This window comes from Symsagittifera roscoffensis, chromosome 6 (assembly GCF_963678635.1).
Source record: "Symsagittifera roscoffensis chromosome 6, txSymRosc1.1, whole genome shotgun sequence".
In the NCBI taxonomy this organism is placed as follows: domain Eukaryota; kingdom Metazoa; phylum Xenacoelomorpha; order Acoela; family Convolutidae; genus Symsagittifera; species Symsagittifera roscoffensis.
Genome location: NC_087067.1, coordinates 46,701,911 through 46,714,497, shown reverse-complemented (window position 1 = coordinate 46,714,497; position 12,587 = coordinate 46,701,911). Strand labels below are relative to the sequence as shown.

Here is a 12,587-nt window from a genome sequence, read left to right as displayed (position 1 = left end):
AGAGGGGAGCGTCCTTTATTTTGAAATTTGATTTTTTTTACTTGTGAACGCAAATGTCTTTTTATCGAGAACAAGACTTTTTTTGTCTTAAACTTTTTTCACTTGCGAGAACAAATGATTTCTAATTGGTTACTTGACTTTTTTCCGTAAACAACTTTTACAGTTTCTGCCGACGTTCTCATATCTGATAAAACTAATTTTTCGTTTTTGCATGGTAGTAATTAATTCGTTCAAATATAGTGATTGAAAAATTGTTGATTTTTTTTGGATTTTTGGTTTTCGTCCTAATTTCTGTCGGCCGATTTTCTGTTTTGTAAATATTATCTGGTGAGCTGTTCCAGCGTTTTTTCAAAACTGGGGCTCCAAAACAAAGCTTTTGATTGAATTAGTTCTCATCAAAGATGAAAGTTGCTCTAGTTGTACATTTACCAACTCTGATTTTAAATATATATATATATATATTTTAATTTTCTTGATTTGAAAGTTCTCGATCAGTTTTTTTTGCGACTTCCTTGCCTTAGTACGCTTAACCTGTTGGCTATGTTTGTATTTGCGCTCTTGAACACAGTCAAATTAAGTGCCTTAGAAATTACTCAAAGAACAAATTTGAGACATTGATTGAAGCTGCTGAATTTTTCTGCAAGGTTGTTTCAATAAATAGTGTATCATAGGAGTTACAACAAGCAGGTCAAATAATGCTTTCAAAATTATTTCTTGTTCAGCCAGATACTTCAAAAAAGTTTTATCGAACCTGTACTTAAACAGTTTCGTACCTTAAACAGTTTCGTACAAATTTTCATTCATTTAGACGAGTGAAAACAATAAGTTGTCACATGCCCTACTGTAAAACATCATGAAACAATTACTTCAAGCCGTTCTATCTTTAGAAAAACCTGATATTAAAGCTTCGAAAGTAACCACCCTTGACCCTGCGTTTAACCAATTTGAGTACTTCTATATCTGGGAAAACTCTGTCAACGTTTTTTAGCTTTTCTGTTTCATATTCATTAGTTTCATGCCCTCTTTATCAGCTTGAGTAAGCTCAATAAACGACAGAGCTCTCTGGCAGCATGATTTTTCAGACACATGTAAGTGATCGCGATGAAAGCTCGGATATTAAACTGTCTCCCCGTTTATAAAGGGCCGTGGTAATTGAGTCTGAAGGCAATTGAACCTGCAATAAACAACAGATTGTGATTGATGCTATGGCCGAAAATGGAAAAAGCCGAATAGTATCACTTAAAATGTCGGTGTATTTGTTGATCAATTTGGTTTGAGGTTAAAATTATTTCGGCTATTCGAACTTAAAAAAATAAATGAAGATGATTTTGGTTCTATTGTTTTGCATATGATCAGCTCGTCTTTTCTTGTTTTCTGCAGGCTCAATTATAGATAACCAGAATACAATTTCGACCGGAGTTAAGCCTCCGATGAATATGAAAATTTATCAGTGATAAATCTCATATCCTCAGAAATGCAAGACAGATCAAGTATATTTCTTTTGTCTCAAATTTTCGACTGGTTCTTACAAGAGATTTGATTTATGACTTGCCAGGCTGCAATTTGTGGCAAGCATAAATCATAAAACGAAGCTTTTTTACAACTAAATTGAAGTAGGTGTGTATAAAAGTGCGACAGTTTGCAGGGAAGTTTACAGCGCTTATCCAAGGATTTGAACGGCGGCATAGTACTCAGAGGGAGTGGTTAAGGATCTCGCTGTGAAGAAAGAATTGATATGTTAATGAAGAATATCCAGCTTCATTGATCATAAAAAGCATAAATTTAGTTTTTTCCTCATATAAACTTTCATTGATCTCGTTTTGAAGAAATTTTTCCGGCAAATTTTTCTCACTGGTTTTTGATTGGCCAAGCGGATTTCTTGTAGATTTATTTTTATTAATTCATTGACAGCTGTCATGTTTATTTAGTATCAATGAACGCAGTGAATACACTCTAATATGCCGTGTTGATTTTTTTTCAGGGAAAAATCTGATAATTGGATTACTTCCAATTTGACTTTTGCTTTCTTTACCTTTTGGACACTCAATTTCTTGAAAATTCAGATAAAACTACTCTAATTTAATTCGAAATTAGGTAAAGCCCGTTTCCAAAATTATGTCTTCTTTTCGGGTTCGTGGTTTTCGTCCTAGTTACTGTCGGTTCATTTTCCGTTTTTTTTTTCGAAATGATTTTTTTTAGCTGATAGGGCTTTTATTGTCTTACTTTTAGAGCATATGTTTTGTTCCAATTTAAGCCGTTTTTTTTCTTCTATAAATGAAAGCTCAGTAATTTGTAAATTTTGCAAGTTAGATTTTGGGCTTTTTTTCGCTTCTTTTTTTTTAATATTTGAGCAGTTTCAATTTATTTTATAACGGCTCAGTCAACTTCTACTGCATAATGAATTTTTTCTATATAATCATGAAGTTTTTGTAGCTGTTTTTTTTTCAACTTTTTAAGTTATTTTTTCAATTTAATTTTTCAGAATTTTTTTCAAGTAATTTTCAACGTAATTTTTCAGAAATTGTTTTTGCATCGCATGTGTTGCGAAGCTCCGCTTCGCCTCTGTGTTTGAAGTTCAATTCACTCTTACTTTAATATTGGACGGCAAATTACGAACTCCAATAAAGATAGTGCAATTGGTGCGAAAAATATGATTGACTTTTAGACTTCCCAGCGGAATCATAATTACCTACTTGTCCAGTTTTCTCTTATAGGGTTTTGTTTATGTGAAATGTTCGTGAAATTTTAATGCTTAAACATGATTTAACAATTTTAGAGTCACTGAACGTAGTGAGGACTCCTTTATAGGTCTTGATGTTTTTTTTTCAAGAAAGTCTTAAAATTATTGAGCTATAGATGTGCATTCATGTATATTAGTGCATTTATGATTGTGTTTATGTTTTTTTGAGTTCAATTCAAATTTTTTTCTTAGATGTTACGTAAGTTGCGCTGTTAATTTACGATTAATAAGAAGCATGTATTTTTGATTTCAATTCAAATTCATCTGCTAAGTTAGGTGGATTTCGCTCTCAATTACGAACGCGGAAATGGCGCAATTTCTAGTTTCGAAAGTGGAACATAATTTTTTTGATTCCCAGCGGAATAAAAACTTATTTATTGATCGAGTTTTTTCAAGCTGTGTTAATAGTATCAAAAAACGCCAATAATAAACTGTTCTAGAAATTCAAAGAGCTTAAAGGGTATCTAACTTTTTCTTTGAAATTCAAAAGTTGAGATTGTTTCGACAGTTTTAGTGTTTTTTTGTTTACTTGCGTTCATTACTCTTTTCCAACTGTCTGTTGGATATTTTTTTTCTTTGAAAACTGAAAGTTGAATAGTTTTCGAAATCAAGTCAGGCTTTTGTTTTCTTGCTTTCATTGTTTTGATTTTCGAAATTTTCAAGAAATAAGTCAATCTTTTTGTTCGGTTTCCATGATTCGTTGACACTTTTCTAAATTTTTGTAGAATATGTTCCTATCAGCAGATTTTAACCCATCTTTAAAAAAAATTGCAGATTTTAAACCGAAAGCAAAGGAACTACGATCTAAATGTTTTTCCGTTCTTCAGCTAAGTATACCAAATTACACTTACTGTATTAATTTGCACAACATTAGTAGCCGTATATAAAAGGTCAATGAATGGTCGAAATTTTACAAGTCTATCAAAAAAATAGGTGTGTTGTATCAAACTTCAATAGTTAACAGGCGCAGAAACAGGTGGACTTTTTAAAGTGTCTCTGAATTTATTCACGCTAATTTTGATCTTTCGTGGTTTGACTTCTGCCTTTTAATTTCAATTATGCTTTTTAATTTTCAATTACAAAGGAGTTCAATTACGCTCTCCTCTTAAGAAAAGCCAATTGGTGCGAATAAAAAGATCAAATGAGTTTTGGCTTCGACGATGTGTCAATGAACGTAGTGAAGACTTACATAGGTCGTGATGATTATTTTCAGGAAAATTTTGAAATTTGTTCGCGCTCAAATTTTCTTTTTCGAGGTTTTTTAAGCTAAGATCATTTCCTTTGGTAGTAAGAAGGTAAACTCCACTATGGAACAGCAAAAGAGAAATAGTTCCAAAAACTGTGATCGATTTTTAATTTCAAAAGTGGATTTTAGTTTTCTTATTTTCCAGCGGAATGAACAGTTTACAGAAAAGTTTAATCCGTTTTTTTTTGGTCTCTTTGAGTTCGTTGACACTTTGTCGGCTATGTTTTTGTTTTTCCTTTTCAGACTTTCCAGCAAAAAATCCATTGATCTAGTTTTCTAATTTTTTCGAATTGGGTTAGTTTAACAAGCAATTGTGTGTCGTAAAGTTGCGTGAAGTTCAAAGCGCTTCAAATTGATAAGTATTTTTTGCTTCGCAATTCGAAAAATGAAACTTATCAAAAAAATGTCAATTTCTTTTGGTTCATTGGGTTCAATTTCTTTTGGTTCAAAAGAGAAATAGTTCCAAAAACTGTGATCGATTTTTAATTTCAAAAGTGGATTTTAGTTTTCTTATTTTCCAGCGGAATGAACAGTTTACAGAAAAGTTTAATCCGTTTTTTTTTGGTCTCTTTGAGTTCGTTGACACTTTGTCGGCTATGTTTTTGTTTTTCCTTTTCAGACTTTCCAGCAAAAAATCCATTGATCTAGTTTTCTAATTTTTTCGAATTGGGTTAGTTTAACAAGCAATTGTGTGTCGTAAAGTTGCGTGAAGTTCAAAGAGCTTCAAATTGATATGTATTTTTTGCTTCGCAATTCGAAAAATGAAACTTATCAAAAAAATGTCAATTTCTTTTGGTTCATTGGCTCAAAAAAATAACAGTTCATTGATTTTTTTTCAGCTACCTGTTGGCTATGTTTTTAGTTAAACAGCCAGAGGCCTAACCCGGAGGTGAATTTTTAATAGCTAACTCGAGAATAGGGCTCTTTTCCAGTCCCCCCTTTCAAAAAACCGAGTTTTATGTTTGTTTTACGTGTTATTACAGCTAAATGCGTGATGTTACGCTGTAAAGTATGAAGAACAAGTCTGTTCACAGTTGTCGATTTGTTCACCACACCAAATATCATTGCCTTATGACAACGTTAATTAAGCTTTTCGAAATTGAATTTGAAAGGGGGGGACTGGAAAAAGCCGAGAGTAGCTGTCGTATAAGATTATATTAATGAGCCTATGTTTTAAGAGTTCACCTCGTAAATTGCAGACCTCATGCGAATTGAACCTGCAATCAGATGAGAACTGATTCGGGCACCAGAAGTGCAAATGGCCGACAATGTGATCGCTGATTTTAGAACTAATTTGTTTCAGTTGCTGACCGGGACAAGAGGGGCGTGGTTGTGAGTGCTCGGGTACACCCGGGAGAATCAAACTCTAGTTGGATGATGGAGGGGTTCTTAGAGTTCATCACTAGTGATAATCACGTAGCACAGGTTTGCCTTGCCCATTTCACGTGGCTTAAGAAATATATTCCAAATATAATCAAGAACATAAATTATAATAGATTTGTAAGATTAATATAAATGTTAATTTTCAACCAAGGAACACCTTTTTACAAGCTTCCTATATTGTTCTCCTTAACAAATTTCTGAAATGCGGTTTTAAGATGTCAATAAACGATGTGCACATCAGGGAAAAGTCTTGAAAATTGAGCGTGCTCGAATTAGATCCTTCGCTGCTAACTTGATGTCTTTTTAATTGCGCGAAAAAGCGTGAATGATTTTTTGGCTCGAAAGTGGTTTTAGAATCTTACATCTTACATCTTACATAGCGGAATAAAAAATGATTCATTGTTCTAGTTTTCTCTTATTTTGTTAGTTTTTATTACACTTGCGAGCGTTGTGCAATAGTACGACTATTCTTTTTTATTCACTTACTTGCAGTGCTCTGCCTTCGTTGCACTGCAAATGATGAGAAGCTCCGTTTTTCATCTGTGTCGAAATTGGTAGAGAATTTAGAAAATTAACGCAATATTTTCTTTGTTTACTTGCGTTCCTTGACTATTTGGCTTTTTTTAAATGATCACAATTTTTTCACGTTTGGCTTCTGGCTTTGAAGTTTATTTCAAATTCGTTTGAGTTGTAGGAGTACGCTCTCCAATTGCGAAAGTCAAATGGCGCGAAACTTTGTAATTTTAAGCTTTAAAAATGTAACTTTAAGCTTTAAAAATGGACTTATTTTCCAGAAGCCCCAAAATAATCAATTATCTTTTTGCTAATTGATCCAATTTTTGTTATTTTGGCTAGTATTTACTCTAGCGATCAGCGGAGTGTATTTTTACGAACTTTATTTTTTCTAACCGTAGTCGCAAAATAAAGTGTTCCTTATAAATGTGCACCTATTTTCCCACATTCCAGACTCAGCTGATTTTTTTCAGCGAGGCTCTTTTACGCGACTCAAGGCCGTTTTTTGCCTGTAGAATTTTAATGTGTTGCCACTTGCAGCCTAATTGGTCAGTCTTTGGTAGACCTTACTTTGATGTCTAAATCGAGTACTTGCGAGGACTCTTTTATAAGTCGCGATGTTTTTTTTGTTTCAGGAAGTCTCAAAAATTGTTCAGGCTCATATATGCTTTTTTGTGTTTTGTGTTTTAAGTTCAGTTTATTTCTTTTATTAAAAGGAAAACAAACTCCATAATCGAACAGAGAAAGTGCAAGGGTCACGAAAAACGTGATCGACTTCTAGTTTGGAAAGTGGAATTTAATTATCGAATTTCTCAGCGATTAATAAGTGTTAACTTTTGATCCAGTTTCTCAAATGATGTAAAAAAGTGTGTTTATGTTATCAAAAAATTTTCAGCCATAAATTGTTTCAGAAATCTTTTTTTTTGTTTCCGAATCTTTTTTTCTGTGAATTTCAAAACTAAGGTTTCCACAAAAATTAAGTCATTTAATGAATTTATTGATGCACTTAATAATATCTGTACTTGAAGAGTTCAATTCAATTTCGTCTGCTAAAATTTAGGTAACTGCGCTCTCCAATTTTTGAATGCGGAATTAGCACGAAAATATGTTGAACGTTTTTTTACTCTTTATTTATCCCAATGTAATAGAAAAATGCATTGATCCAGTTCTAAGAGTCGATGAATGTGGTTAAGACTCTTATATAGGTCACGATGGTTTTTTTTCAGGAAAAGTTTTGAAATTTGTGCAGGCTCAAATTTACTTTTTCGCGGTTTGTTTTTTAATTTATATGTAAGTGCAGCTCGTTTCTTTACTTATAAAGAAGGCAAATTCCACTGTGGAATAGCAAAAATGTAAAGTCCATCAAAAACGTGATCGACTTTTTTTCGAAAACGGAATTTAATCAAATTTCACGGCGAAATGAAAATTTTTACTTTTTAAAGTTTCTCATATTGGGTTAAAGTTATTACGCAAGCAAAGCTTCAGTGATAGCATGAACTCTTTTTTTCCAACCTATGTCGCAAATGTTGTTGCGACAAAATGTGTTCATTTTGAACGTGTTCATTTTAATTAATAACAGGCTATTAAGTACAACCAATGCTAAGGATATTATCACAGGTGATTATATTACAAATAGCACTTAGCTTCAAGGTATCATGGATCTGTAGCGTAGAGGTAGGGAAGGAGACCCGCAACAATAAGAGGGTTCGAAACTTGGCAAGGTCGGATATTTTTAATGAACTCTTTCGTATACTAGTTAAAATGCGTCCTCTGTATAAATTGAGGCATGTTAGTTGGTAATTTTTTTTTCAAATGGACTGGTACCGCCAATGCATCATAATTGGCTTGCGTCACCCAGCAATTATGTAGACTCAAATTTTTACTCATTCAGTTTTTCCCGGTAGTGTTATCGGTTATATTTTTGCTTCGCCTCTGTGTTAAAAAAATTGCCATTCATGAATTTTTTTAGGAGTCACTACTATTTATAGGGGTATCTTTTTTTCCTTGAAATTTGAAATAAAAACAAGTCAATATTTTTCTGTTTACTTGGCTATGTTTAGATTATATAGGCCATAATGAATGATGACATTGATATAAACTGCTCAATAGCTTATTCTTTTTCCGAAGATAATAACATCTTCTCCGCCAGAGTTAATTAAGGAAATTGGAGAAATCTTTAGAAAAATACAGCTCAGCTGAAGTAGTTTGCATTACAAAAGATTCATTAGCAGACAAAAAAGCTTCGAAAATTGAACTCTCCGGGAAAGCAATTGATGGAAACGCCTTTCAGTTAAAGTTATTAGTTCATGAATTATTAAGTTAAAGGAGCATACGGTTGCTGACCTCGTATAATTAATTTTTGTATAATTAAACAAAATATTGTATTAGTTGAATTTCTAAAATTAGTACCGGTGTGCCAAAACGTTGTCAAAGTTCAGTTCTAATGGTTTAACCTGAAGAATTTAGAGCAATTTTTATTCTATTTTGTAATATTCGGTTCGATTAAGGAATCAGAATCAATAAGTGTGGTTTAAGGAAAGAATTTATTATCGTAATTTTGAAAAAAAGTTGTTTAATGAGCTTGTTAGATGTAGTTTCATTTCAATAAATTGATGAAGTGCTCTTATTGGAAGCCTTATGGCGCCTCTTATTGCCTCCGCGCCGGTATATCAAACTAGATTAAAGAAACTCTGGAAAACTAAACTAACTGGCCGTTTTGCATTTTGTTTGTTGGTCTAACCAGAATTCCTGGAAAACATTTCAAATCAAATTTGTCACTAGCAGGGCGGATCTATTATTTTCTCGAGGGCAAAGAGGATGATGGACTTCAAATAGTTTTTTGTCGTTTTTAGATCAACAGATGGTTTTCCGAGCTATTTCTCAAATTTAGCGGATCTATGCGCCCAAAGTGCTTTAAAACTTGGTCAAACAAAATGGGATGCAATAGCACCAAGAAGGGACCCCTATACTTCGAGAGAGGGGGCTTCTCCAACCTCTGATGAAGCCCTTCGTCGACAAAAGATCGAATGAATTGATAACAGTACTAGCTGAACTGGGTTTTTAATCTTTGTTGCTGAAAGTTTTGGGTCAACAATGTCCAAAATAAAAACAAAGAATTTTTTTGTAGACGAAAGAAAAAATCTCTCTGAACGGAAAAAAGTTAGAACTAAATGGCGACTGGAAGCTTTGGCGAGCATTTACGCTCGATTCGGGTCATAAAATCTAGGTGACCGTACGCGTTTTAATGCTGGGTGAGGTGTGTCAAAAGCAAACATCAGCTACCTGTAGTTTTACTTTGAGTTCAATTGGTATTTGTACTGTTAATGACACAAGACGCCCCCAAATTCAAACATTGTGGCAGAAGAAATTTGATTTATTGTTCAAAATAGTCTGTCAAAGACAAGTAAAGCGCATTTGTGCAAAGTTGCATTCAAAATGAAACTAGTGAATTTAATTTCGTTTCTAGTTGTAAGTTGCGTTGTGTCAACTTATTGCAAACCGCATGGGCAAACTAACAGTCAAAATGGTCCGAAGAGTACTGCGTGCGGCTACGATTCTTGTCCGGATTTGAGCGATGATATGATCCATGTTCATCTAGTGCCACATACGCATGATGACGTAGGCTGGCTGAAGAATCCGGAGGAGTATCAATACGGTGCGAACGACGACATCCAAAGAGCTGACGTGAACGTCATCATTGACTCAGTAGTCGATGAACTGCTAAAAGACTCTTCCCGACGGTTCATCTATGTTGAGATGTACTTCTTCTCAAATTGGTTCGAAAAGCAATCGGAATCGAAAAAAGATCAAGTCAAAAGTTTGGTTAATAATGGCCAGCTTGTGTTCATAAATGGAGGTTGGGTTATGAACGACGAAGGAGCGGCACACTATAATGCTATCGTGGACCAAATGAGTATAGGTTTGAGGTTTCTAAATAGCACGTTCGGAGCCTGCGGAAATCCCAAAGTTGCATGGCACATTGATCCGTTTGGACATTCGAAGGAACAAGCGAATTTGTTCGCAATGATGGGCTTTGATTCGTTCTTTTTTGGGCGATTGGATTATGACGATAAAAATAACAGACTTCAAAACAAGAGAATGGAAGAAGTTTGGCATGCTGGCAACTCGGATTTATTTTTTGGAGCTCTCTACAATGGATACAATCCGCCAGGTGGGTTTTGCTTTGATGCCGTTGATTGCGGAGATGAGCCGATTGTGGACGATCCGAATCTGTTCAGCTACAACGTTGAACAAAGGGTGAATGAGTTCATTAATGCCGTGAACGACCAAGCCCAACACTACAGAACGAACCATGTGATCATGACTATGGGAAGCGATTTTCAATATATGGTTGCCTCCAAGTGGTATGATAACTTAGATCTTTTGATCAAATATACAAAGGCAAGGCAGGCTAACGGATCCAATATAAACTTATTGTACTCGACACCTTTGTGTTATACTTACGCGCTAAACAAGGCAAACGTGAACTGGACGACAAAAAGTGACGATTTTTTTCCGTATGCTTCGGATCCGCATTCTTACTGGACCGGTTATTTCACTAGTCGACCAGCACAAAAAGGTGTGGTTAGGAGAACGAACAACCTTCTGCAAATTGCAAGACAACTGGCAGCTGTGAATAGATGGAACTCCTCGGAGGCTCTTGTGGGTCTTGAGGGAGCAATTGGAGTTAATCAGCATCACGACGCAGTTACTGGCACTGAAAAACAAGCTGTGCAGGATTTCTACATGCAGTTCATGGATAAACACATAGTGAAGACCAAGGATTTAATTAAAGACATCTACGGCATTGACAACATGGACTTCTGTCCTTACAGGAATATAAGCGTATGTCCGACCACCGAAAGCTCGAAGCCTTTCCGCGTTGTAGTCTACAACCCGCTCACTAGACCAGTTAAGTATTATGTTCGGATGCCGGTGCCAAACACGGATTACCTGATAACGGACTCAAGCGGTCAGACCATTACAGGTGATGTAATGCCAGCGCCAAAGACCGAGTCACTCGACCGACTGCGCAAGTCACATGATTCGAACTCGCAATATGAGTTGACCTTTGAAGCAGAAGTGAATGGTTTGTCAACTTCTTTTTTCACCGTTGAAGATTCCGACTCTCTTAGACCCAAACGAGTCTCGGCTAAATTAGCGGAATCAAGAAAAACTGTTGGCTCACATCACGTGATCGAAAACGAACTCTTTGACGCAAAGTTAAACCATAGAAAGCTACAACTGAGCTTTAAAAACGGAAAAACTGGTGAATTTGATCTGCCATCTTTTGCATGGTACAATGCGAGTTCTGGAAAAGGCCAGGAACCAGCAAGTGGTGCTTACTGTTTCAGACCAGATATTCAAACCCCTTTTGTATACGACTTTGACCCGGATTCAAGCGAAGTGGTGCAGGGTAAGTATATCACAGAGATAAGGCTCAATTTCACACTTTCTTGGCTTTCTGGAGTAGCACGGATCTACAACGATAAACCTTACGTCGAATTCGAGTGGCTAGTTGGACCGATACCTGTAAATGACGGAATTGCGAAAGAGATCGTGATATTGTATAATACATCGGTGAATAATAACAAGACCTTCTACACGGACTCAAATGGTAGACAAATGTTAGAGCGAATCCTGAACTACAGGCCAACCTGGGACTTCCAAAGCTCGGAACCGACTAGTCAGAATTATTACCCCGTGAACAGCAGAATCTTCATCAAGGATGCAGTTGACCAAGTCACAGTTTTGACTGACAGATCGGAAGGTGGGACCAGTATGAACCAAGGTCAAATTGAGGTCATGGTTCACAGACGAGATCTAGCAGATGACGGCTTCGGAGTTGGAGAGGCTCTTAACGAAACAGGGCAATTCGGCGATGGATTGATTGTGCGTGGAATTCAAAGAATGATATATTCTGAGTTGGAACCAGCTGCAATGCACTATCGGTTCGAAGGAGAAGAAATGTTCATGCCTCCTTTGGTAGCTTTTTACCAACAGTCCGACTCTTCTTATGGATACTCGGAAAAACAAATGGAGTCAGCTAATATCACTCTTCCCCAAAACGTGCATTTATTGACACTAATGCAACTTGACCTCAACCCTAAGCGTCTCCTGATGCGATTAGAAAACCAGTTTGCCTCTGGCGAAGACTCAATGATGTCGAAAAATGTGACTGTTGATATTAAGTCGGCCTTTTCAAGTTTATTCAATGTTACAAGCGCTAAGGCAATGGTACTCTCGGCTGATCGTTACGCTGATGATGCTGTGAGGTTGCAATGGGAAAGCGTTGATGGTCCAAGTGCAAACCCAGATTGGACTGTTGATGGATTTAGTGTGACTCTAGAACCAATGGAAATAAAAACTATCGAACTGGAAATTGATTAAGTGAACTAACAAATTGCTGAAAACAAATTATTACAACTGCTTCTCAAAAACTTGAATTCATACTTTATTTTACACTATATATAATTCATACTTTATTATTTTACAATATATATAAGCGAAGCGTGATGTTATATTGCCAGAAAAATCTTTTTTTTTAACATTAAAGCATCGAAAATTTTGACAAGCACAATTTTTAGTGAAATTTTAAAAAATTGTGATGTCGATTCCAGTTATCACAGTTGCGCAGATTATTTGACCACCTTGACCTACAGAAGAAATGAAAAATCGTTTTTTTTTATTTTTGTTTATTTGAGA

General features: G+C 35.5%; 2 protein-coding genes across 5 annotated transcripts in view; both read left to right on the top strand.

Moving 5' to 3' along the window:
- Positions 1–12,587, top strand: part of LOC134848357 (uncharacterized) — a 117,573-nt gene that overhangs the window by 16,991 nt on the left and 87,995 nt on the right. For all 4 annotated transcript variants that reach the window (XM_063865766.1, XM_063865765.1, XM_063865764.1 and 1 more), the window contains exon 7: positions 5,290–5,411. In XM_063865766.1, the coding sequence (XP_063721836.1) occupies positions 5,290–5,411 (122 nt within the window). The remainder of the gene's footprint in view (positions 1–5,289; positions 5,412–12,587) is intronic.
- Positions 8,474–12,378, top strand: LOC134848358 (lysosomal alpha-mannosidase-like). The gene has a single exon (XM_063865767.1). It carries the CDS (start codon positions 9,318–9,320, stop codon positions 12,270–12,272), a length of 2,955 nt encoding a protein of 984 aa, XP_063721837.1. The 5' UTR covers positions 8,474–9,317; the 3' UTR covers positions 12,273–12,378.